The sequence below is a fragment of the Exserohilum turcica genome (assembly GCF_000359705.1).
Source record: "Exserohilum turcica Et28A unplaced genomic scaffold SETTUscaffold_9, whole genome shotgun sequence".
Taxonomy (NCBI): domain Eukaryota; kingdom Fungi; phylum Ascomycota; class Dothideomycetes; order Pleosporales; family Pleosporaceae; genus Exserohilum; species Exserohilum turcicum.
Window position 1 is genome coordinate 1,065,336 of NW_007360310.1, and position 25,545 is coordinate 1,090,880.

At 52.4% G+C, this 25,545-nt stretch overlaps 6 protein-coding genes across 6 annotated transcripts; 2 read left to right on the forward strand and 4 right to left on the reverse strand.

Annotated features, from left to right (window-relative positions):
- Positions 1 to 458: 458 nt before the first annotated feature.
- On the reverse strand, positions 459 to 3,276 carry SETTUDRAFT_100000 (uncharacterized protein; the record flags this gene model as incomplete). The annotated part of the gene is made up of 5 exons (XM_008033327.1): positions 459 to 775; positions 1,007 to 1,303; positions 1,385 to 2,544; positions 2,634 to 2,890; positions 3,079 to 3,276. The coding sequence occupies 5 exons, from the start codon at positions 3,274 to 3,276 to the stop codon at positions 459 to 461; spliced, it is 2,229 nt and encodes a 742-aa protein (XP_008031518.1).
- A 1,025-nt stretch (positions 3,277 to 4,301) lies between these two features.
- On the reverse strand, positions 4,302 to 5,447 carry SETTUDRAFT_166361 (uncharacterized protein). The gene is made up of 3 exons (XM_008033328.1): positions 5,377 to 5,447; positions 5,138 to 5,303; positions 4,302 to 5,079 (listed from the first exon to the last, which is right to left on the reverse strand). The coding sequence occupies exons 1-3, from the start codon at positions 5,437 to 5,439 to the stop codon at positions 4,415 to 4,417; spliced, it is 894 nt and encodes a 297-aa protein (XP_008031519.1). The 5' UTR covers positions 5,440 to 5,447; the 3' UTR covers positions 4,302 to 4,414.
- A 555-nt stretch (positions 5,448 to 6,002) lies between these two features.
- Positions 6,003 to 7,567, forward strand: SETTUDRAFT_124302 (uncharacterized protein; the record flags this gene model as incomplete). The annotated part of the gene is made up of 1 exon (XM_008033329.1): positions 6,003 to 7,567. The coding sequence occupies one exon, from the start codon at positions 6,003 to 6,005 to the stop codon at positions 7,320 to 7,322; it is 1,320 nt and encodes a 439-aa protein (XP_008031520.1). The 3' UTR covers positions 7,323 to 7,567.
- Positions 7,568 to 8,385: 818 nt separating this feature from the next.
- On the reverse strand, positions 8,386 to 13,105 carry SETTUDRAFT_144073 (uncharacterized protein; the record flags this gene model as incomplete). Its single annotated transcript, XM_008033330.1, has 2 exons — positions 8,386 to 12,774; positions 12,824 to 13,105. 2 exons carry the CDS (start codon positions 13,103 to 13,105, stop codon positions 8,386 to 8,388), a joined length of 4,671 nt encoding a protein of 1,556 aa, XP_008031521.1.
- Positions 13,106 to 13,817: 712 nt separating this feature from the next.
- SETTUDRAFT_100331 (uncharacterized protein) lies at positions 13,818 to 14,585 on the reverse strand (the record flags this gene model as incomplete). The annotated part of the gene is made up of 2 exons (XM_008033331.1): positions 13,818 to 14,100; positions 14,149 to 14,585. 2 exons carry the CDS (start codon positions 14,583 to 14,585, stop codon positions 13,818 to 13,820), a joined length of 720 nt encoding a protein of 239 aa, XP_008031522.1.
- A 3,935-nt stretch (positions 14,586 to 18,520) lies between these two features.
- Positions 18,521 to 21,404, forward strand: SETTUDRAFT_24453 (uncharacterized protein; the record flags this gene model as incomplete). The annotated part of the gene is made up of 3 exons (XM_008032996.1): positions 18,521 to 18,676; positions 18,729 to 18,870; positions 18,961 to 21,404. 3 exons carry the CDS (start codon positions 18,521 to 18,523, stop codon positions 21,402 to 21,404), a joined length of 2,742 nt encoding a protein of 913 aa, XP_008031187.1.
- Positions 21,405 to 25,545: the final 4,141 nt, after the last annotated feature.

The window sequence follows — 25,545 nt, forward strand, 5'->3', positions numbered from 1 at the left end:
TAGTCACTCGAAGCGAGCGCGGGCTTGTATTAGTATGTATGAGCAAGTTGTCAAGTCTTGGGCTGGAAACGCTATCAGATATAGGAGGATAGGAGGATAGGAGGATAGGAGGATAGGAGGATAGGAGGATAGGAGGATAGGAGGATAGGAGGATAGGAGGATAGGAGGATAGGAGGATAGGAGGATAGGAGGATAGGAGGATAGGGGGAGATGGAAGTGTACTTGATAACTGTTCATGAATACTATGAATCAACTCACAACCAACACACACACACACACATACACACACACAAAACAAGTAGATCCTCCTATCCTCCTATCCTCCTATCCTCCTATCCTCCTATCCTCCTATCCTCCTATCCTCCTATCCTCCTATCCTCCTTTCCCTCTCTTGCCTCTGTCCTTTGCCCTACTCCCCTTTAGACGCTACCGCTTGCTCCCCTCCTCCCCTCCTCCCCCTACAGTCCCCCCAACCCATCCAACAACGCAGTCAAACCCCCAACACCCAACAGCGCCCCCGCACTCGCCTTCTTCTTCTTCTTTCTCCTCGTTTCATAACTCCGCCTCGGCGCCGGCCGATCTGCATACCGATCTGCGTAGCGGGAGCGGCTGCGCTCGGCGGAGCGTCTGGTGCGATGCGGACGCGAGGGTTCAGAGTCAGAAGTTGGCGTGTCGGTGTCTGTGTCGGTTTCTGTGTTGGTGTCCGTGTTGTAGTAGTGGCGGGATGGCGGTGGGGGTGGGGGGATTGTGGCTGGCGTTGAGGCGGAACTTGGGACTGGGACTGCGGTGGGATAGGTGGGGTGGCTGGGGAGGTGGGGGGAGCGGCGGGGCGAGGCATGGTGGGCATGGTGGGCGTGTGGATGGGGGTGATGGGAGTGGTGAGGCTGAGCGTAGTTATATTCTTGGTTAAGATTTGGCGTTGAGAGGTGGGGATGGGGATGGAGATTCTGTGGCGGTGGAGGTGGTGGGAAGGATGCTGTTGGATTGGGGCGTTGTAGCGGCGCACTGTGTGGATGGGGATAGTATGGTGGTGCACTGGCCTGCATTGGCTGTGTGGGGTACCCGCTGGCTTGCTGTGAGTAATATGCGTGTCGCGGAGAGTGAGAAAGTGTCGGAGCATGGTGGCTGTAGTGCTGTCCTGTGGGAACTGGGATTTGCAGGTTTGGGGTGCGTGAGTTTATGGCGGTTTGGGGGAGTGGAGGCACGAGGCCTGGGCCTGGTGTCGACTTGGAACGGTCTAGCGGTGGGGGTGGTACTCCTGGTGGTGCAAGTCCTCCTGATGGTAATCCTCCTGGTGCAAGTCCTCCTGATGGTAATCCTCCTGGTGCAAGCCCTGCCGGTGGTGGTCCTCCTGGGGGAGGAGGAGGTACAAGATTGATGGCACTCTTTGCGCGATCGAGAGGTGGATGTGTGGCTCTGGTTACCGGTGTACGAGTTTGATCGAAATGATTGCCTTTCTTACCACTGACTGATGGTTGGTGGAAAGATGATGATCTAGCCTTTGGCTGAGCTGGCGGAGTAGGCGGTGCATTTTCCCGGTATATCTCAACTGTGCGTTCTACGAGACGGTTGACTTGGTCGAATTGCAGTGGCCGCGCAATGCAGAAGCATGTCTCAAATGTGGTTCTTCGACCATCTTGCTTCTCTTTCTGAACTTGGGTGAATGGCAGCCGCGCTTCTTGGATGGCTTCTTTGCACACCCAGCTCGCCATGATCTCGGTCCAGCTGTTGCGCTCTGCAAAGGCAACTGATGGCGGTTGATCGGTGTTGGAGTCGACCTGCTTGGCATCGATAAATCGCCAATGGTATTTCCGCGTGCACAGCCTCCAGGGTATTTCAAGATCGGCTTCGATGGCGTCTTCCTTGGCTTCGACGGCGGCAGCGGCATCGACCGGGGGACCTCCTGAACTGTTCCCTGATGATGAAGTTGTTGAGATACTTGTTTGAGGTGTATGAGGCGTGTCTGCGGGTGTTCGGGGTGCCTGAGGACCAAACTGCTTCTCCGACTCTGGACTGGGCATATTCTTCGCTGTGAATAACGGTTGTACACTTGGTGATCTGCGTGATCGCCATACACCATCGCCCAGTTTCTTAGAACGTTTGCTGTGGTCTTCCTCGCTATCTGATTCAACAGTGGCTTGTTGAGCCTGCTGTCTTTGTCTCCGTTGTTCGTGTTCTTCGTCCTCAAGACGCCTTTCGAACTGACGCAAACTGGTCCACTGATGAAGCAGGTGTTCGGCCTGTGATGCAGAAATCTTGCATACAGAAGGCAGGCCATTAGACCCTGATGTATCAAGGTTGAATAACTCTTTATTGTGGTATGGATAGAGATTGGATGGCTTGGGCGTTTGGTCTTTATCCGTGCTGATCAGACTTTGTGGGCTTTCTTCTTCCATTGTGCGCGCATCTGATTTCGAGGAAGTTTCGAAAATAGTCAAGGCAAATAGTATTGCCAGTTGTTGCTGAATGATGAGAGTCTCTAGTTGAGTTTTTTCATGGTCAACAACTCTGGCAGCTTGCTGTGGCGAAACCGTAGGACGAAGTCTGTTCCATGGTTAGCTGTTTGTGAAGAAAGTGTACACACCCAACACTAGTTAAACAAGCAGCATTGGGCCGAGCGAGAGACTACTCACTTTGACCACATGATGCTTTGTGCAGTGTATAATGTCTGAAGCAAGACGGACAAAGTCGTACTCAAAGCTTCAAGATGAGCCATCAGGTATGCCAACCTTGTCTTCGTAGATGGGTCCGGCTGGGATCCAGTGCTTCCCACAGAACTAGCACTATCTCTTCGGCCATGATGCTGGGTTCCCTCGATTGATGTGGCTGATTCGAAGCTGGTCAAGACATGTTGGGATTGCTCTATGACGTCGTCCAACGCATCAACGGCCTGTGAAAAGTGTTAGTACGGCTATATGAGTTTTTTTTTGCTGTCATAACTATCCATTTGAATGAAACCACGCTTCCAGGCAGAATACATGGATTTGCTCAACAGAAATATTAAGCATAGTGACGCATAAGAGGATGACAAGTCATGTGACACATGCTCGGATGGCGTCTTGAGTAGTCTCAACGTACCTCTGGCGAAGGCAAGCGATCGTCCTCCTTGATAATGGTCCCAACCTGCTTGAGTATACTCGCAAAAGCATTAATCTTATTCGCGACAGCGACGAGCTCCTGGGCAGCCTCAGGTGATTCAGCCGCTATCCTGAACAAGCCCAGCGCCAGAGCCGAACTCCTCGATACGACGGGTAGAATGGCAGCGAGTACCGCCATGCCTGCTAGGGATCCAAGGGACAGGCAGCTTCCAGAAGAGCAAAGAGAAGGAAAAGTGGCGATCTGGAGGGTGAAGCGCAGCCTTGTGCGGGCATGTTGCAAAGAGATTTGGACCGCATCCATGTGCCCGTGTCTCCCCTAGCTAACGACAGGCACTAGTAGGTGTGAGGTCATAGTGTAGCTTTGCATGCAGGGCTCTCTGACCGACAACTGAATCCGGCGAAGATCACGCAGACGTGATTGGCCGAGGCGCAGGCACGCGAACTGCTGCATTTGATGCCCTTGCTGGACGGCTGAAAATGTCATGAGAGCGGAGAGTTGCTGTCATATGTAGTTTGCGCTGAGGGACTGGGAGGCAGCAAACACCGACAAAGACTATGGCTCGAATAAGTGTATCCAGGCCGTGAGAATGAGAAACCGACTATCCGCGGGCTGCTTGAGGCGTTACGTACCAACGGTCGAACAAAAACGGCGCCAATGGCGTGGCATAGGATGACGCCGGCTATGCGGACGAAATTGGCCACCTGATCTGTCATGGCGTTTTGAGCCTCAAGCTGAGGTGTGGCAATGCGCAGTCTGCCTCGGGCTCCTTACGTAATACGCCGATTGCAGTTTAGTTGCAGTTGTGGTCGAGTTGGTTGTCGTGAATACCGCGCGAAGGGAAATTCGGCGATATCATTCTACCACGGCTTGCGACTACAGATATCGCTATTGCAGTTGCCGATTAGAGATAATATCGCTGTTCAAACAGTCTCTACCTTGGTGTCTGTTTACTAACCACCAGCTGTTTATCTCGGTTGCGGCAATGTGTCCAGTCAAGGCGTATCATGGCTGTTCATCCAGCTCGAGTATCTACAGTGATCTGTGCCAGAGGCCACTAAAATGCGCGCCATATCTCGTATCTCTCGAGGCGCAAAGACGGCCGGGATGGATGCGGGGCCACGTAGGTGCATGGGACATGGCGGGACATCAGCAGACAATCATGATGCGAGGCATGTGCGAGGGCGCTTCACAATCAATTTGCAACGTTGGCGAGCATGGCTTGTCCATATTCCCTGTACGCAACACCGCTCTTTTCGGCGCTGTGTTGCAACATGTCTTGTACACATATTTCTACACGCAGAATACAGTGGCTTGGTTAGCTGGCAAAGCCCTCAAAGTTCCACTGCCTGCCCTGGCCCGGTCTCGGCGACAGCGTTGCGAACTGCGCCACCGTGTCCCAGTTAATCTGGTTCCACCACCTCTCGAGGAACTCTCTCTTTCCTCGGACGCCGTAGTCCTGCAACCAGACATGCTCCCACGTGTTGACGCACAGCAGCGGCACCACGTCCACGCCGCCCAACGGCTTCTTGGGCCCTTGATTTTGCTTGGCCGCAGCCCCAAACGCGCCCACCGTGTTCAGCGCTTGGTACGAGTCTGCATTGTGTGTGTTGAGGTCGTGCGACTGCCGCCTGTAGTGGGCGCCCGACAGCGGTGATCCGGCCAGGTAGGTCGGCAGGATGCGCAGACTGCCAAAGGCTGTGTTGTCCGTCTGCACCAGCCAGACGAAGCCAGGGCCGAACATGGCCTCGGCCGTTGCCAGGAACGTCTCGCGCAGTGTGTCCATGGACGAAAAGTCCTTGTTGATTTGCACCTGCAGGTCGGTCGACGGCCGCGACTGCACGTGTGGGTTGGTGTTGAGCCCGCGGAAGAAGAAGTGGTTGTTGAAGGCCATGCTGGCGACATTGAAGGCGTACGCCTTGGTGGGGTCGCGGGCGAATTCTATGACGAGCGACTTTGCTTCTTGGTTCTCGTATCCTTGGCCTACGCTCGCAGTATCAGTCTCGCATGCCGTTTCGCACCGCAATGGCCCAGGGCGTACCGTCAGTCATGGTGTTCAATTCGTCAGTCATGTGCTGCTGGTAGTCGGTATATGCCGTCTTGAACCCCCGGGGCGAGAGCAACGGCGGGATGCCCTCTTTCTCCAGTTCCGCATGGTTGTCCAGCGCCGGGACTGTGTATTTGCTGCGGGCGAGCGACGGTATTCTCTATTCAGCGTCAGTCTCTCTCTCTCTCTCTCCCCCACTTGCGCAAGACCACCACCACCACCGCCACACATACCCTCCAAGCCCCAGCCGCAGACGGAATGGCACCCGGCCGCCGGGCCAGACACCGTGCAATCATGATCTGTGTGGATTAGCCGGGCGAGCGATTGAATTGACAGAGCCAAGTCGTGCCTCCAAGCTCGTCTTTTTCCCCGACCGAGCCTTGCGGGCCTTCGCGCTAACCCCGCCGCCCAATCACGACGCGTCCTCGTCTCGCCCACCAAAAAGTCCAAAACTGCAAGCGCCCGCATCACGTTTCATCCACCCAACCGCTGGCCAACGCATAGCCACACGACCAAACGAGCCGCCTGCCACTGTCGACCCTGCTAGCAACGCCCTACAGCTGTTCGGCCAGCCATACGATGATTGCTGTCCACTCGGCGCCTCCACTGCTCTATTTGCAGAACATGGCCAACGTCACATGCGGCTCTTGCGTTTTTCGCTTTTTGCACCTAGATATATCCAAAGGTAGGTCGTGCCTCTCGTTTGCATATCCCCGTTTGTTTCGCAGATCGCTCTCTCCTGTCTGTTTCTCTGCTCTTCGTCTTCTCGTCACTCTGTTTCATTTCGAGTCACTTCGTCGAGTGTCGCCGGTCCGACCTCTCCACTATAATTCCAGACATACCCGCCCTCGCCAGTGCCATGGCTCCAATTACAGTGTCTCCGAGGCTATCAAGGATACCCCTCGTCTGCCTCGCCTTTCTGTTCATCACAACTACACAAGCGTCCGCTCTCTTCCTACGACAGGCAGAAACATGTGCAGGGAAGTCCGATCTTCAACAGTGCGGAAGTGACTTTCCCTCATCCTTCTGCTGCCCCAAGGATTCTACCTGCATGGGCCTCAACAGCGGCTCTGTAAAATCCGTCATCTGCTGCCCTGCCGGCTCAGACTGTTCCTACATCCAGCCCACCACCTGCGATGTTACCCAGCTCAACGCCACTCTCCACCCCGATAACCAGATGCACCTGTCCAAGACAGAAGGCATTGAGCTACCCAAGTGTGGCGACAAGTGTTGTACCCTGGGCTACACATGTCAAAGCAACATGTGCGCCAAAGACACTTCGCCCAAACCATCCCCCTCCAGTCCCTCCACAGCAACACCTTCATCCACTTCCCCGGCCTCTGCCTCCCAAACCTCAGACTGCCCCGCCTCTTCCCCCGTAGAAACAAAGCGCTCTTTCAGCGTCCGCTCCTTTGTTGCAGGCTTCTTCCCCGGCCTCATCGTTGGCGCCCTAAGCACCCTCGCTCTCCTCTGGGTCATCAGGAAGCGCCGCGAAACGCAAGCCAAAAGCCGATACTCGGGAGACTTTGGCCATGTTGCGCGCCAGATCAGCGATCCCATCTACGATCCGCAGCACGCCGCACGTACCGACTTTATGCGAAGGGGAAGTCGGTCTGCCAGGTCGTCACCAAATACCATCAACAAGGTGGTGCAGGGCATGAAGGAAACCAACAACAACACTGCAGCCCACGGCTTCACCCCCAGGATAAAAAGCATGTGGGAGCGCACTCCCAAGCTAAACTTTGGCTTTACAGCTAGTCTACCCGCGAACCCCGCGCCGCCAGCCGTCCGCGCCGGAAACCCCTACAACGATCCGTATCAAACGCCGCCGCCGAAACCCAAACGCATTCATTCAGCGCGCCGCACCAGCTCAAGACGCACCAGCGCCCTACCTCCACACGTCCAAGTCCGTCCAAGTGCCGTGCGTACAACCAGCTCGGAAACAATCGACGTGCTCATGCCCTCTTCGGCCGCTGCTACTAGTGGTAACGCCGTATACCCTGCAAACCACAGCAACGACTCTGGCTTCCTGCAGCCCCCACAAGCTCCTGGTATGCGGGGCGCAAATCGATATACGGCTGACTCTGCGCACACGACTTTTACAAAGTTGATGGAGCGCGCGGGGTTTGACGAGGGACCGAGGCAGGAAGTAAGGGATTGGAGGACTCCTAGAGTCTGATCTTCTTCTTTTGCTGTCTTGTCCTGTCTTTTTCTTCTTTTTTGTCTTGTTTTACAAGCTCTTCTTTTTTCTCTTCTTCTTCTTCTTCTTCTTCCTGGTACATATTTTTTCTCCTTCTCTTTGTTATCTCTCACTCTCTTTTTTCGTTTTCTCTCGCTTACATCCATCCATTCACTCATTCATCACTCTTTACGTTCCTTTTTTTTTCAGCGCTGGCGTTTGCGACAAAAACCCTTTTCTCTCTCTCTCTTTCTCCTCTCCCAACCTCTCACGCACAGCATACTTAGACTGATACCTGACTCACAACTTTGCATATACTGGCTTTCATGTGGCGGGCGGCGTCTGGGATTTATTCTGCACCTTTTTTTCTTATTCCATTCCATTCCGTTTTTGCTTTCGGATTGTCTTGTTTCTATTTTTTCGCAAATGATACCACTTCAGCGCCGGCAGGTTCCCCGGCTTCTTTTCTTCCATGAGAATGTAGTTATGAGTATGAGTATATTACTACATAAATTTTTTTCTCAAATGTCAAGACAGTCTTAAACTTCCGTCTTTTTTTTTTATTTTGTTCTCCTGAGTGATTTGCATGATTCCTATTGTGACTTCACCATTCCAACGTCTTGTGTGTGTGTGCAAATATGCGTGATACCCTTTTCTTTCCTCCTGGAACCCTCTCTCTCTCTCTTTTTTTTCATTCAGTCATGTTGTATTGCACATCTGTATCGATGAACATGACCAAAATCCCTCACCAAGCTGCAAGCACGATAATAACCCCCCGATTTATTCAATTGCCACCAAGTCGCCGGTCATAACATGGTATGTATCTAACAGCCTTTTTCCAACAGTACGAGTATGGATACGCAACATGATGATTCTTCCGTTGCAGTTATGCACGAGAACAAAAACGAAATAGAAAAGAAAACTCTGTGTGTATATTATAAGAAAATGGAATGGAATGGAGGATATGAGGGTGTATACTGTACAACCATGAAAAGGTCAAGGGGAAAGAAGAGAGAGAGAGAGAGAGAGAGAGAGATGGATACACCATTTCTATACAACAAGGCTAAAACCTAGTTCCAGCATTCAAATCTCCATCTGCATCCACACGGGCATCTACATCCATCCTATCCGCGGGACCAGCCGCAGTAGCAGCAGCAGCAGCATTCCCAGCATTATCTCCAAGCAGCCCATCAGCCGCAACAGCAGCAATAGCATTCAGATCCGCGATTCTGTCTTCTACAGCGCCAGCGCGCAACTCCCTGTCTATGGCAGTCTGCACGACGGGCTCGATGGTCTTTCTCCGCTTGCCAAACAGACAATGCCATAGGTCGTCCTCAGGCACGACTTCACCGTCGCCTTTTTTGCGCAGCAAGTTGCGGAGGGGCGCGGCCTGGAGTTCTGCCGAGTTTGCTGCGTCGAGGGTGTTTTCGCCTAGGACGCGGAGGGCTTGTGCGGCATCGGGCATTGGGGTATCGGTGTTGTTGTCGGAATGAGCTTGGTGGGTGTTGCGTTTGTTGTCGGACGAAGAGGAGATGTGTTCTAGGCGCCTCTTGACGCTGATGTCGTAGATGGCTTCTTCCACCGTCCCCGCTACGAGGTACATGAAGACGGTTGTGCCGCGCTTCTGCCCGATACGATGGACACGGCTGATGGCCTGCAGCTCAATGGCGGCGTTGATGAGCGGTTCGCAGAGAAACACGTATGTGGCGTTGACCAGGGTCAGTCCTGATGAGTCGGATTTTGCGTCGAGGAGAAGACACTCGATCGAAGGATCCGTTTTGAACAGCCGGATACCATCGCGGTCTGCAATGCTGGTGGCGCCAATCTTCCATTTCTTGAACGCTTCGCGCAGCACAGAGAAGAAATCGCCGAATTGAGAGAATATGATGGACTTGGCGCCTGGATCGTTGGCCCGGATCCAGAGGAGGTGGCGTGCAATCATATCGACCTTTGTACCAAAAGAGCCATCGAGGTCGATTGTTTTGATCTGTTTCATTGTGGCGGTGCTGATATCCGCATAAATGGATGGCGGTGATATTGCGGATGATGGGCCTGGGGTGGAGGAAGAAGACTCCTGCATTGGGGTATTGGCCGTTGTACCTGTGCTCGTCTCTTCTTGCGCTTTGATTTCCGTGGGTTTGAAACTGATGTCTTTGAAATCCGAGGACCCTAGTTTTTGCTTGCAGGTGGGACAAGTCCGATGAGCATGCCACCATTGATTTATGCATTCTTTGCAATATTTGTGTCCGCATGTTGTCAGAACGCCCATTTCAATGTCTTCCCTACAGATGATGCATTCAGCCGTAGCTTCGTTTTGGTTCTCAATTCTGAGGTGCTTGAGGTAAGTGCACTTTGTTTTGAACCCAGCAGCACTCTGCTTCTTCTTCTCGCGCAGACGTTCCGTTTCGTTGAATGTACGAGCGTCAAAGGTCTCGTCTAGGTCTTCCTTGTACTTCGCAACCGTATCTGAAATGCGTTGAAACTGTCGGTAGTACTCCAGGCGCTGGTTCATGGTGGCTCGATACATCTCCTGCTCTTTCTCCAACTCGGTAATCGCTTTTGCCTGTTCCGTAGCAATAGCCTGTACCTTCTTCAGTTGCTCCTGGAGTATACTCAATTCTGCTGCAGCGCGTACATCACCGGCACCCGCCTTCCACTGTACACTAGTAATAAGCGAGCGAATGCCTGATACAACGCCTTTCAAGGATCCAGCCTTCAGTGTGCTTTTCAGCTTACGTCGGGTGTGTACAACCTCAATGACTAGTTCGGGTGCATGGCCCCTATCTTCCTCATTTTCTTTCTTGAGGGCCTTCTTTTCAGCAGCCTTCAGTTCGTGTTCGACCAGAGCGTCCTGAAGCCCATGTACAGCAGCATGACGGTCGGCGACCAATGTGCGAAGAGCCATGATGTACACATAGAGCTCATCTTGAGCTTTGAGTGATTCATCATACTCCACGCCAGTGGTCTCTTGTTCGTCGTCATCGTCTATTAGTCGCGTCAGAAGAATTTCAACAATCTTCGAGCGCCATATCTGTATCTGCTCCGCCTGTGCATTCAAGAAATCACCAAGATTGTCCATTGTCTCGAGGATTTTCCGTGCTTCGATACCACCCATGTCTGGAAGGTCACTGATTTTGCGTATCTGATGAAATGGCTTCTTGGCGTTGACTTTTTCCATTTGCTGCTGAGCTCTGTTCTTCGACTCTTTCAAGAGTTCACGCCGGACCGCTTTGGCCGCCTCATAGTAGTTTGTCTCGGCTCTGTCTTTCTCATGCCAGTCCTCGGAGCCTGGCTCGGTAAGAGAGGGATCCTCTTTGATTTGATGAAATGATGTAGCCCTGAAGAATTGTGCAGCATGCTCGAGCTCCAGGAATGATCGCAGCGATTTGCGTAAGACTGGGATACGGCCCATCTTGTCGTCCTCTACCTCATCGCCTTCCCCATCTTCGCGAAGACTAGCTGTAGAAGTCCGACCTAGTTTCTCCTGTTCCTCTGATAGCTCAGCCCTGCATATTGCGATGTACGACTGTGCCTCTAGTAGGGCAGCGCTGTAGTATGGAAGCGCAGATTTGGCTCTGTTGGCAAAATCCCCAGCATAGGCTTGAATGTGACCTTGTTTGAGTAGGCAAAGGATCATCTCACGAGCTTCAGCCTTCCACTTTGTGTCGTTTTGTTCTATCATGACCTCCAAAACTTCATTTACAGTGCGGAGAGCGCCGTTCTTCGCACCCAAGGCTTTTCGATTCTTTCTGCCAACATTCACATGAAGACACGTCTGCCGCAGCCTAACCAGCCACTCCCGCATTCGTTCGGTCCGCTCCTCATCCTCTAGATCACGCTCTTCATCCAATGGTAAACCTTCTGGTGTGAGCCAACAAGCATCACACATTTGGCGCATCATCTCATCGTAGTGCTGTTCCTCGATAGTGGTGAATGGAACAGTGATGACAATACGCTTCTGTGGTGGCAACTGCAACTCGTCGCGGATCTTGTCTTTTGTATTCCGAAGAGTTATCTCGTGGAATATTCCCGTAAAGGATGCTTTGTCGAGTCGGCTCCAAACTGCTCTGCTGTTTGCAAAAGCATCGCAACGAAGGAATACTAAGAGACCACGTAAATCCTGAACATCCTTGCGCAGAGGGGTTCCGGATACGGCCCAGGCATTGCAGCGTGGTATTATTCGAGCTACTTGGGCGGCTTGACTCACTCCACTCTCTACCATCTGTGCTTCGTCAAGACAGACCCTCCACCATGAGATGCCCATGAGCGGGCTAGTTCGACGCTCGTGGCGTTTGGCGCGTCGAGAGCTGCGATCAGGGGGAGGAACGGCATGGTGGATCTCTTTGGAGAGGACTTGGTATGTGGTCACAACTACATCGTGTTGCATCAAATAATCAATCGATGCCGCGTCATGTTGGTTCTTCGGTGCTGATGTAGGTGGGAGTCCCTTGTAATGGCAGACCTTGAGCTCGGGGGCATGGGTATGCATTTCGCTTATCCACTGCTCCAGAATGGAGGGTGGGGTAATGATCAATGTAGCCCCAGAAGGTTTTACATGGACACCTGTATATTCATCGTAGACATTGCCCGGGGGGACATCTCGCTTGTGGTGCGATATGAGCGCGATTAGCTCAACCGTCTTGCCCAGACCCATCTCCTCAGCGAGGATCCCGCCTCTAAGTGCTTGCAGCGAATCCCCTTTTGCCGCAGCCAAGTCGGTTACTATAGTGCCCCGGAGCTGGCTCACGTAGCACAGTCGCCCTGTTGCATCCTGCGTCTGTCGCAACGAGGCCGGTGGCGAAGTGTTGACAAAAGGTTCGAGTGCGCCTGAGGGAGAGAATGTGACACCTTCGCGTCGGAGGAGCCAATCCACAGTGCGCTCTTGGAAAGGCAACATTGCCGTATCTGTCAGAGCTTGTCCGATGCGTGGCGAGACCTTGAGATCTGGCGGTGGTACATGGACAGAGTCGTAGAAATCAGACAGGGTCCATTTCTTGTCGTCCTGCGTGGCTGCATCCCTTGTGTAAGACGAGAGAAGCTTCAGGTCCTCATTCATAAAGTGTCCCCGCACATTATGGTCTTCAACGACTGATATGCCTAATGTCCATCGTATCTCGACTTGCAACTTGTAGGAGGCTTGTCCAGGCTTAGGCCGATGCAGCAGACAGCGACTGAAGGCAGCCCGAAACACAGGCTTGGACTTTTTCCCACGCCGCGTAGTGGCAAGTGTGGCGGCGTTCCGGAGGTGCGGTAGTATCGAGTCTAGTACAGGGGCCGGCGTCGCGGCAACCAGGTCTACTCCAGTGTTCCTGGCTATGTTGAAGAGCTCTATTCGGAGAGCCGGCTGAGAGTGCTCCCTGCGGACGAGCTCCAGCTCTAGGGCTACAGATTCTTGTAATTCGGTCGGCATGTACATCATACTAGGGCCCGCGGGCGATGCAGGAGGTGACTTCTGTACATGTGTCAGTCTAACATCGTGGAGACAAAATGTATGTACCCACCAATTCCAGACACATGTGGGCCAACACAATGCTGTTCTTGTCGCTAACTTCGGGCAGCGACTGTATGGACACAGCGCTGCCATCTGCGACTTTGCGCCGCTTCGCGGGTGGTTCTTCTTCCCTCTGCGCCTCCGGTATGGCGAACAGAGAGAGTATGGTACGGATGCTACTCGAGGCATCTTGCGCGGGAGGCGATGGCCCCTTTCCAGGCTTCCGGGTGTCAGTAAGTGCATAAGGACTGGCGCTCGAGATTTCGGCGCTTCCCTGGAACGAAGCCGCCATCAGGGTAGAAGTGAAGGGTAAGAGGAACGTTGCGGGAAGTGTAGGCACGAGCCCAACGCGGAGGTGTGAGCGCATGGCCGCAGATCGTTGACGCGCTAAGATAAGTGATAGACCGGGGGCCCTGCCCCACAATGAACTGACGGCTCCCAGACTCAGCCCATGACATTCCACCTTAACCTCTCACACGCGCATGGGAAGTCGTAGATTGGGTAAACAAAAATATGGACTTCATTCGTGCAGCGATACATAACTATTTGAGCCGCCAAGTTACCATATACAGCCGAGGAAAAATCACCAAGGTCTTATGCATCAGCAACCCCCCTTGTATGTCACGGCCCGTCTCTAAAGCTTTAAGGGATATCGTGCCCTTGCCGTGAAAGCAATGATCTTGCCTCTGACAAACAAACCCAACGCATCTTGCGTGTAGCTTCCGATTAACCATATGTGAATAGACGGATCCTCATGCAATCCATGCAATGTCTGACCAGTCGGATTGCCAATAAAGATATGTGTCAGCCCTCCTTCGTGGTCCCAAGGCAGCAGGCTTCGGTACTGTGGCCGGTTTCGTCGCGGCGGATGCCGTCAGGCCTGGCAAGGTGATTGCAAGCTGTTGTATCTGACGCCTGATGTCTTACGTACGCCTCTTTCTCGTGAGCATGTGAGGTGTGGCCCAATAGCTTGCGATATAGTTCCAGAATCCGGCAATATCCATCTACTCTGTAGCCAGCACTTTTTTGATGGGCTCTGCAGCCTCGATGAACTTCTCAACCATTGTATCAAGCTTAGTGAGATCATCCTTGCCCTTCTTGACTTCTGCAATGAGCTTCTGTTTCTGCTTGAGTTTCTCCTGTCGCCGCTCTTCCAGCTTGAGGCGGACTTGGTGTTCGTGTTCGATGCGCGCTGTCATGAGCTCGTGCTCGGTCGATTCCTTGTGCTCAGGAAATTCTTTAAGGAACTGTTCGCGGGAGATGAGGGGGAGTTTCATATACTTGTGACTGCAAATCTGTCAGTTTTGTAATACAGCATCCTGCAGGGCAACATACTCGTAATTTTCAGCAGCAGAGATCTCTGAGCGCAGCGACTGCTCCTCATACTTCAAGTTGTGCAGACCCAGAATGAGCGCGTCATTGACTGCCCGATCATCTGATGTCTTTGCCTTCTCCTCGCGCACCTTGAGCACGCTCTGCCTGTAAAGCGTCTTGATGATGGACAGTTGCGCGCGGATGTACTTTTCCCTCTTCTCGATTTCCAGCGTCGCCTTTCTCTCGTTCTCTCGGTCCTCGCGCGATTCCGATTTTGGGTTCCTGGGGTGCGCAAGCTGGTAGTCTACCAGGTCGTTGATGAGCGTCTTGAGCTTCTGTACTTCCTTGTAGAGACGCGCATTGTGCGGCGTCTTTACGAGATCGGCCATGTTGAAAGTGGACAGGTCGGCAGGCATGACGTCGCCAGACTCGGCGAGATTCTGTTTCTGGTCACTCATGGTGGCGTCGTGAGACGACAGTCGCGTGATTTCTGGGCTGTTGTCCGGGATATGAAGCGCAGTGAGCTGGTGTTGCGCCCAAGGCCAAAGGGACCGTGCATGTTTGACTTCTGATCACGTGAGCAGGCGTCCATGCCGTGTAGCGAGCGCGCAGTCTCGATTCTCATCCGCAATTTGCCTTGACATGTGGCGCCGCCACTTACACCCCCTTACTTACCCTGCTACTAATAACTCTTCATATCGATATGCATCCAAACATCTTGTCACACCTCGAATGACGAGAATTCCCCAGGCTGTTTCAGGCAAGCCCGCCCTGCGGAGAAGACATGGACATGCACACACGGGTGCGACAACAATGCAAATACCACAGTATGGCCCTTTCGGACCCGAGCACAATATTCGCCTATCAGCCAAGTTTATTGGGGGCGGCATGTCCGCTGGGTGGCGCCATGCATGAAATCGCAATATTGGGGAAGCACTGATCAGCGGTTCTGCCTGTGCAGGAGCATACGCATCTCCACGTGCGTGTTTACTACACATCTACACTGACACCGTGTATCGAGGATGCCTGTGTACATAGGGCGAGGGCTAGTCGTCCGCGTATGCCGTGAATACCGCCTCCTTGGATCGACTAGTTGATAGGGCGGCACGGCAGATGACCGCAGGCCATGAAACAAGCCTGCGGAGAGACATGGCCTTGAGCCGCGTGGATCACAACTTGTGATGTTCTATTACGGTAAGCGAGCCCAAAATCGTGGTAATTACGGTATTGTATCAGTTACCATACAGAAATGGGTGTTGTGATTACATTGTAACAAGCTAACGCATTTAGTACTAGTACTGGTTTTGCAGCAGCCGGCTCGCCACCACCAGCCTCGTAACCACCAGCCTCGCTCGTCACCACCAGGCGGCTCGTCACCACTAGGTTTTTGGTAGGTAGAGTGTTACGGAAAAGATAGCTATATAGGCCACGTCGCCAAACTACCAAAAACTGTGCAAAAACGGGTCTGTGCGCGACTACGGAGGTCCGGAGGTCAAACCTCCGGTAAACGAGGCTCTGCAGGGCTGTAATTACGGTGCTTACCAATACCGTACCAGTTACGGTCCAGTTACGGAACATCCCTAATCATAACACAATGGCGTAATTCTGGTGCATGTCAAGACGGCTGCCTCAGCACCGCTGTCCGAAGCTCCATGTCAGTCGCTACCATGATACGGCAGTTCCATTGAGCAGGCCCTCCTTTCCAAGCGCCCCTCTGGCGTGCTGAGTTATCTCTCCACGTTCATTTCCGATCGTACCTTGCTGCGCCGCACTTGGCCACCCTTCCCCTTTTTCCAAAAAACAGCTTTAGGTCGTGGAACACCATGCCAACGCTCCACACATGGCCACGTACAACTCCGAGTTTTCCAGGCGGCATGAATGCGAACCCACTGCTAAGAGACGAAACGGTACACGTACAGGTACAGCGGCGACTCGAACTAGGACAAACGGCGAAGAGGTTGACAAGGGCATAGAGTGCTTTATCACGCTGCATGGCCACCCCTGTGTGGCGCAGATGGTGTGCCATTAGCGTGGCAGGGCTAGTACCCCGTGGCGCTTGGGCATGTGTTTGGACGATGGTAGGATCGAGCCGCTACGAAAAATCGCGGAGGATTTGCAGGCCCTGAGGGGCTGTGTTATTAGGGCCTGTTCAGTAAAACGGAGGTTCAGATGGCACAAACGGAGGCTCCGTTTTGTTAGTGCAGCGCTAATAAAACAAACCCTGCTTAGTGCTTATTTGCCCTCTATTTCTACTACTTTGGGCGAAACGGAGCTCCGTTCAAAGATGGCACCCTCTAAGGTGCTATTCTTTCTAAAAACTCCGTTTGCTGACATAGTTACACCAATGCTGTGCTATCTATGACGTGGTAGCTTACGTAATCAACGAAATGGCGTTTTACCGAACAGCTCTCTATTCTGTGTTCTTTTAATCTAGTAAGCCTATCTACAGTACTATAGCGGTAAGTTTTGTGACTTTTAGACTGAGTTTCGCACAGGTTAGGCATGACGTAAGGCTTTCTTATACAGTAATTATCACTAACTAGGCTATTATAGTAAGCTAAGCAGAAGAAAACAATCCTGAAATAAGTAAAGCTAATTAGATAAAAAAATGCTAAGCTAAGAATACGGTGGCTAAGGCAGGCCTTGGCTAGTTTCGGAGTCACAAAACTTACCGCTGTAGTACTGTACTACGCTAATAGAAACGCTAAACCCAAAGCAGCGAAGGAAACGGAGAAAGGAAACGGAGAACCGAACAGGCCCTTAGCCTTTTGGGGGGAAGATCCTGTCTGCGCACATCCCGTGACGGCCATTCAGGCCGCGGGATTTGCAGTCACAGACGAGAGTTGGTAGTCCATGTTGGTTGGGCACACTTGTTTTCAGCAAGGATCGGCTATGCGCTCTGCTAAGAGAGCTCTGCACAGCTGGTGGAGCGAAAAACCCTTGGATGTCGCAGTTTGCGTCTCAATGCCGAAACCTTAGTCCAGCGCCAGTCGTGTTGCCTATCTACTAAGGTACGTCGTGGCGAGCTGCAGGCGCTCATAACCTGGCTAGACCCCTCAGCCTCACGGCGGACGATGATGCCCAGATCCACCTTACGGCCTTTAAATTTGGAACGTTCAACTGGCCCAACGGACCTTGCTAACGACCTTGCTAACATGCCGGGGCCATGTCCACTGGAAACCAGTTCGCCCCCTACTCATGTCGTTGGCTGTTATATCCCAAAAGATCTCGATTGCGATCTTGTGCCGCGCAGCCACATACGCCTATGACTCAAGAGCAAGGGATGTCTACAGAAACTTCGCTGGCCTTTTCGGAGTGCACTAGCCCATCGCTGGCTATTTGTGTGCGGCAAAATCAGGCCGACCTGTGTACCCGATGATCAGCGCTGGAATACACCTAGTGAAACGGTGCACATTACGCACAAGCGTTGGGTTTCTCCAGCCTCGGCACAGGTCCAAGGTTGGGCTGAAGATCATGGGCATGCGTCAAGACAGAAATGAAGTCACCATGGAAACCGCATTTGGGAGCAGTGGCGTTTGTCAAATTGCTTTCCCCCGTTCAGGTTCGGCGCTCCGTTCGCTCAACATGGTGGGCGTGTACGCCGCAGCTGATGGACTGGATCCGTTACTTGGTACCCGAGTCAATGTCATGTAGCCAGGACGCAGGCCACTGTGACGGGCACTATACATTAGCTCGACAAATCTTCACCGATATTAATCTCCGGAGCCATGCCGAAGCTTTGCACGACTGCATTATCACAATCCAGTAATCCACATACACATGCAAGGCTGCCACAAATTGGAGAAGATGGTTGGCAAGACGACCCCATTCGGCACGTCAATGGACACAGTCTGCGACTTGACTCACGGCTATCAGCTAGAACAAACCTAGAACGAGATAGCCGAGTACTAGGGCGTAGCATGCATATGCAAAGATGGGAAAAGTCTATTCAATTGAAGAGAAGACTCCCTTTTGGACCGCTAGGGTCGGTCCTAGACTTCCCCCCATAGACGCAATTTTCACGTGGTATGGCAGCTGTCAAGTTCAGGATATCCTTGGATGGGCTTTGGAAAGTCGCCACAAGGATAGGGTGCAGGGGCCCGGAGCGGGCGATAAGCTAAACTTTATTCCAGGCCCCCTCGAACGTCCTGTACAGCTTTGGAGCTAGGGCATAACGCGATTCGTTTGAATACGGGTGCTTGACTCGAGGCCCATGTAGCCTAGAGCAAGCGAATGGGTTAACTTACCGTGGTGCCTGTTCTTACTTGGAGAGGGTGTCGAGTCTGGGCCGCTTGGTAGTGCACTCTCTGTATGTAAAGAAGACTCGTTGACCCGCCCGCTGCTCTGTGTTTCTTCTTTCCTCAGCCTTCGTTCCTTTCTCTCACTTTCAGCCATGGCTCCAGTAAAAGAAACTTCGCTTGACCTGTGCAAGCGCATCAATGCACAAGGAAACACGATTGCGATTCGCATGCTCGAATATCTGAGCACTGCGAAGACACCTCTCCATGGCTTTGAGCCGCTTTCAAGAGAGTTCGTAGGACTCTGCCAGGTACATCTCGCACGGCAATCCTTGATACAACAAAGCTCACTGTGTCCACTAGGTACTATGGTCCATCGAGTCTGGTGTTGCAGAAACTAGCAAATCACGCTCCGGGCTCCCTGTGGAAGTTTCCCAGGAGCTTGACAGGCGGGTTCGTCAGGTCGGAGAGGAGTTCTCGGTGCTGGCTCAGATGGTCAACAAATGTAAGTCTCAGCAGTAATTTGCTTTTGTTCTGTTATCGGTTCTGCGTTTCCATCTATTCGCGTCATCGTGCTAACGCAGCCCCTTTTCAGTTGTCGACAAGGAGAACCACAAGGGCGGCTTTGGCATGAAGTTTCGAATGATGTTTGCCGATACTGACATTGATAAAATGCGCCACACACTGTCCCGGAGTCGTGACTCGCTCAAAGTCAGCTCAGCCATGTTCCGATGGACACTTGGCGAAGCCAAAGCGGATGCCTCGATGGGAATTGGCTATGCCGGGCTGATAGCTGCGCTGGACCGTCTAGACCCCAGCAAAGCTGCAAGCCTTCCCCCTCTGCATCCTGCTCCAACAGCGCATCTCCCACCGACGCCACCAAAAGCTATCGGCCATCTCCAAGAATCTGTACTCATGTCCACACCTACTCAAGTAGACAGGCCATCCCTACACGACCTTCGCCTCGAAGAAGGCTACTCTTACCACAGTGACCGTGCGCACTCGCGACAAGAGGAGATTGCATTGGCAGCGAGTGCTGTCGATGTGCACCAAAAGGCCTGGCGGCCTCCACAAAGTGCTCGTTCGAGCGAATCGGTTAGAGAGACCATGTATCAACAGAACCTTCGCTATCACGACGAAGCTGCATTCGAGGACGCCATCTCATCATATTCCGGTCGTTCGCCCATGGAGGAAAAGCTGCGTGCGCTCAGCCTTGGAGATCGCGATCGTTTCGAGGAACCGCTGCCTTCATCCAAGGTCGATTCTGTCGTAGCTTCCCAAAACTGGGGTCCGCGCCAGAGTGGCGGATCAAAGAACATTGGTGGCAAAGCTGCACTCTTCAGTGCGGTTGAACAGAGAAGACACCGGATCCTGGAGCAATTGCTCGAAGGTGGCGCCAAAGCAGAGCCACACGTCGAGTCTGCAATGCTTCGGGTCGCCGTACACAACCAAGATGTAGAGACTCTTGTCTTGCTCCTTCGCTATGGTGCGGATGCCAACGGCTTCGACCGTGAAGGCATCACGCCCTTGTTCGCCGCCACTCGTACCCAGAGCCTCGAATGCGCAAAGGTTTTGCTCAAGCATGGCGCTGACCCGAATCTTTCGGCTGGCCCCGACTCCGAGTCTCCCTTGTCATTGGCCGCAACGCAAAATTACATCGACTTTGTTCAGATATTCCTTACTAGTGGGGGTGATATTGGGTTCGTCATGGAGAACGGTTCGACAGCACTCATCTCCGCAATGAACAAGACAACTTCGCCAAAATGTGTCGAAGTACTCCTCAGTTGCAAGGGAGACGCCGATGCTAAGAACGGAGAAGGTACTACTCCGTTGTTCCAGGCTATCCAAGCAAACCGCGTAGACCTAATGACGGTGCTACTCGACCACGGCGCAAACCCCAACCTCCCTGGCCCTAAACATCCTCTATGGCCATCATGCTACAAGCCCAAAGCCCTCCAGCTTCTCCTTCAACGGGGCTCCGACCACAAGAAGACACCAGGTGTTATGGAGCTGGCTGCTAGCTTGAAAAAGCTCGAATCCATCAAGATCCTCATGGAAGCTGGTGTGTCACCAAACGTGCGGAAAGATAATGTCTACACACCACTGTGCTCGGCCATTCGCGACAATAGCCCCGAAATCGTTACATACCTGCTCGACCACGGCGCAGACCCCAACTTTTGTGCGGCAGAATACCCGGCTTTCAAGTGCATCACTCATAAGCGCACACACTTTCTCCCACAATTGGTAGCAGCTGGTGCAGACCTACACAAGCCCAAGGGTATTATCGAGACTGCTGTCAAGTCCAACGACAAGGACGCCATAATCTACCTACTGGACCATGGGGTCAACCCTAATGACCGAACACCAGAGGGCTGTACAGCGCTCACAACCGCTATCCGGGAAGACCGGAGCGAGCTCGTCGACCTTTTGCTATCACGAGGCGCGGATCCCGCAATTCGAGGCGAGGACTGGCCCCTCTGCATGGCGGTCAAACGCCCCGAAATTCTCAAGAAACTTCTCGCCGCAACTCCAAACCCACGGGCCTTCCGCGGTGTCGTGGAAATGGCCGTCGTCGCCAACCAACTCGACAGCATCAAGTTCCTTTTGGAAGCCGGCGTGAGCGTCGAAGACAAGAACTGCGGCGTCTTCTCTCCCCTTACCACGGCCATCCGCGAGGAGCGCAAAGTCATTGTCCGCTACCTTCTCGACGTTGCCAATGCGGACCCCAACGCCCCAGGCGAGCACCTCCCGATTGTCAAAGCGCTCCGCCGCTACAGCGGCGACACGGAAATTATCCAAATGCTGCTAACACGCGGCGCCGATATCAACAAGATGCACCGTGGGTGGAACGCCATCCTCCAGGCGGTGGAAAACGGCGACGCCGAGATACTCAAGCTCCTGATTGAAATGGGCGGCCCCCCAGATCTCCAAGCCCTCGACGAGACCGGTCGGCCCGTCATCGACATTGTGACGGAGCGTGGCTGGGAAGAGGGCATTGGACTGCTATTCCCAAACACGGGGATGCGGGCCAAGCAGTAGGTAATTCCACCCCCGGCTGCTTTCGTATGTTCGGTGTAATAAGAGAGAGAGAGAGAGAGAGAGAGAGAGATGGTATCTGAATACTTGGCTAACCACCATTTGTTGCAGTAATAAGAGCTTTTCAATTACCGACTGGAAATGGATGAGTGCCGAGATTGAGAGAGAGTTGCAAAATCACCAATTTGATTATGACTATGACGAAGCAGACGATTGTAGTCAGGCTTCCAGCGTACTTTTACACGTGTGATTTTCACTTTCTCTCGGTGTCTCGGTGTCTCGGTGTTTCTCTCTCTCTCTCTCTCTCTATCTTGTTTTCCTTTTCAGTTGCTATCGATACCTGTCATATCTTTCTTTTGGGTCGAATCAACGATGAGCCCTGGGGAGGGTATTCATCACCACTTCTTCTCTCACATTTACGCATGGAGTTGGGACGCTTATACCACAGGCCCACTTTGGGTTACTAGCGAAATGGGGTTTTTTTATTTTTCCTTTGTTCAACTAATGTTTTATCTCTATTGTCACGAAATATCCCGAAAGATCTCCCGTTATACGCGTGTGTGTCTGTGTGTTTTTTTTCTGTCCCTTGTTAGAAAGTGAAATGAACTATTACAATCTTCCTCTTTCTTTTTTTGTTTCTCTCTCTCTCTCTCTCTCGGTTCTATTAAATATCGCAGATTAGCAAGGGAAAATCAAAACATACCCCACTCCAATCCAGTTATAATATCAAGATTCGGGCCAAGTCTTCTCCACTCACACACACATGTACGCATGTCGTATTACACAGATGCTCGTATCGCATACTATATCACACACATACACACAGACAACTGTCGTATTGCAATACACCGGTAACACACACACACACACACACACGCACGCAATCTCGTATCGCACAAGCCACCCACATCACATTTCCCACGGCAAGTGGGAACTAGTAGACAAGAAAAAAAAAGGGGAAACGAGACCCTGATTCTTAGCATGGTAAATTAATCTCCACCCCCCCCCTCTCTCTCTCTCTTTCCCCCTACACCTAGGTGTAATGATGTAGGTGTAGCGAACGCCCGGCTTTCCTCCAACCATCCGTGCACCGACAACGACGAAGGAGAAGAAGGTAAGGTAAGAGAAAAAAAAAGCAAAAGTCGCACAACGCTCCCCCCTCCAAGAAAAAAAAATAAGAAAAAAAAAATAAGAAAAAAGAGAGAGAGAGAGTCAAAGCGCCGATAAACCCTCGTTTCCCTGACTCTCCCCTTATCCTCTCTCTCTCTCTCCACACACACACGTACACACACACGTACACGCAGCACACACACACACCTCCTTAAGCTAAAACGGCACGCGCATCACACAAATTATCAAGTGTACCACCAACCACGGGGGTAGGTATCAAGGCCACCCACCGATCTCCACCGCCCGTCCGTTTCCCTTTTCTCTGGTAGCGGTCCGTGTGTGTGTGTGTGTGTGTGTCGGCTTAAAAATCCCCGCCTCTCAGCGTGCAGGAGGACAGCAGCCCGCTACGCCATTCTCGTACGAGAGAAGGAGTAGGGGGAGAGAGAGAGAGAGAGGGGCAAGCTGGTTGTAGTATGTACTTGTGTTTCGCAACCACAGCTTGTTTTTTTTTGCGCAATGTGCAGGCGTTGGTAGCAGGTAGGTAGGTAGGTAGGTAGGTCTGTAGGCTTTTAGCTCTCGCAGCCAACACACACACACACACACACACGAGACACACACACTTTACTTACAGCTCGCGACTCGTGCTTGCGAATCAAGGAATAAAGTCCTTGTCCGTCGGCGGGCGACAAAAGTATAGTAAGTAGTGGTAGTGCATGCAACAAGGACCCCCCCAGTCTGTGTTTCCCCCCCCCCATCCCCCCTTGACCCTTCTCGCTTAACACGCATTTCCCCATTCTCCCATTCTCCCATCCTTCTCTTCCCTTCTCTCTCTCTCTCTCTCTCTCCGCTGCGCTGTGCTGTCCTGCGCGTCAGACATACAGATAGACAGACCGACCCACCCACCCACCCACAGACAGGTTTACTGCACGTGAGACCCGAAGCGCGCTAGCAGGGCTGAAACTTTAAAATTTGCACGGGTTGCGCGCGTATGTGCATGGGGCGCACGAGAGCAAGGGTGGGAGAGAGAGAGAGAGAGAGAGGCGTTGCGTTAGGTTCGGGGGCGCGTCTCGCATGCGTTGCCCGGTACAGTCGTGGTGGATTGGATTGGATTGGAGTGAAATGCGGGGGAGGCGGAGCGGAGGCGGAGGCGGAGGCGGAGGGCGCACGCACGTGTGGCTATGTATGTGTTGGGTGTAGGTAGGATGTTTGTGCACACATCTACATGTGCGCTAAATCATCCATGCTGGCACTGATACTGGTATACCCGTACTGTCTGTCAGTCAGCATCAGCATCAGCATCAGCATCAGCATTAGCATTAGCATTAGCGGGGGATTGTAGCAGCTGGGCAAAAAGAGGGGGGGGAACCCCACACACACACACACACACACACACACACACACCTCACAGTTACCAAGTCGACGTTCACACCACTGATTCGCCAGACCCCAACCGACTTGGTCCCTTTTCTGCTATTATACCTAGTGGCCCTCGGGTAAACATAATAGTCGGGCATCTAGGTTTGTGAGATTGGCACATGTGTGTGTGTGTGTGTGTGTGCTATATCCAACGGTAACTTGGTACGTACTAGGACATTTAGCATTGCGATTAGCGAACGCGAGCAAGCTAAAAGAAGGGGGGGAGGGGATCATCTACGGACTAAAAAAAAAGAGGGTCTGTTGCGGGAGGATCTTCCACTTGGTATGTAATGATGATGATGTGAGTGTGCTGTGCGTATGCTGTGCTGCGTGCGGAGTGTGCTGAGTGTGTCGAGTCGAGCCGGGTTTTACCATGTTACATGTACTATGCTCGCTTCATTACCCCCCCTCCCCCGCGCCCTTTGCGTTAAGCAGCAGAAACTATAGGACATCCCGGGCTGGATTGAGACAATGGGGCTTTTTTTTTCTGTCTCTGCCTTGTTTTCTGTACGCAGGTAAGCCATGAAGCGGCTGGATCGCGCGGCCTAGGCCAAAGGGCCAAGTACGCCAACGACGCGTCCATGTATCTGCAGCACGCACACACACACACACACATGCATCGGGCGGTTCCGCTGACACCTGCAAGACGACATCTTGGATTGAGGTGGGGTTAGGTGCTGAAGAGACAAGGTTTCGGGCCGACAGAAAGGCGCGAGGACAGGAAAAGCCCCATGGGTTATAGAGGGCTCAAGCTATTATACTCCAGGCATGTCATGTTTCGGGGGGGGGGGGGCCAAGCAGTAAAACCGGCTGATCTGCAAGTCATGCAACAAAAGTTTTCCACGACTATGGATTCGTTACTAGGATATTGGATTCATTACTAGGATATACGCACATCGCGCTCCCCCCCATGTCCTACCAAGGTAGCATGAGCCCCAGATTCCCCCTTCTATCTAGACATGAATAGAACTATAAGAAAAGGAAAAAGAAGAAAAAGAAAGAAAGATGTGAAGAGGGTATTAACTAATTCTCATAGATCCGCGAAGCAACCGCGAAGCTGCTACAGGCCGTGACTGCGTAGACCAGGGGGCAAAAAAAAACACATTGCCGCGCCATGATCCCTGTCCAACGTATTTTTTTCGTGAGTGTAAGGAAAGAGGGCGTATTGTTGTTGTTGTTTTCTTTCTTTCTTTCTCTCGTAAATCAGGCCGTCACACATGGGAAATTCGTTAAGAAAAAAAATGCGCCAAATCGTCTCGATGCCAGACATGCAGAAAACGACATCTGACGCCAATGAAAAGCCGAGCCAAAGAGCTCTGGCAAAATCCAATCTTCGCAACAGTATTACACGCTGGGAAGCCAGAAGGAAAGCAAAAACTGTCCTACAAGACGCGACGTATACTTTGTCTGGTTTGCCGGTGAAATACTTACTGCCTGTCGTTGTTGCAAGAAGTCAACTGTTGCTGGTTAGCACACACGAGACATGACTTGATCAAAGACATGATAATCACTCACTGTTCTCCTTGACCAACTGCGCAGCCTGTCGCACAAAGTTCACGCTAGACGAATCGCCAAAGCCCACCTCCTTCTCCCAGTCGAGATCTGCATCGCGCATGGG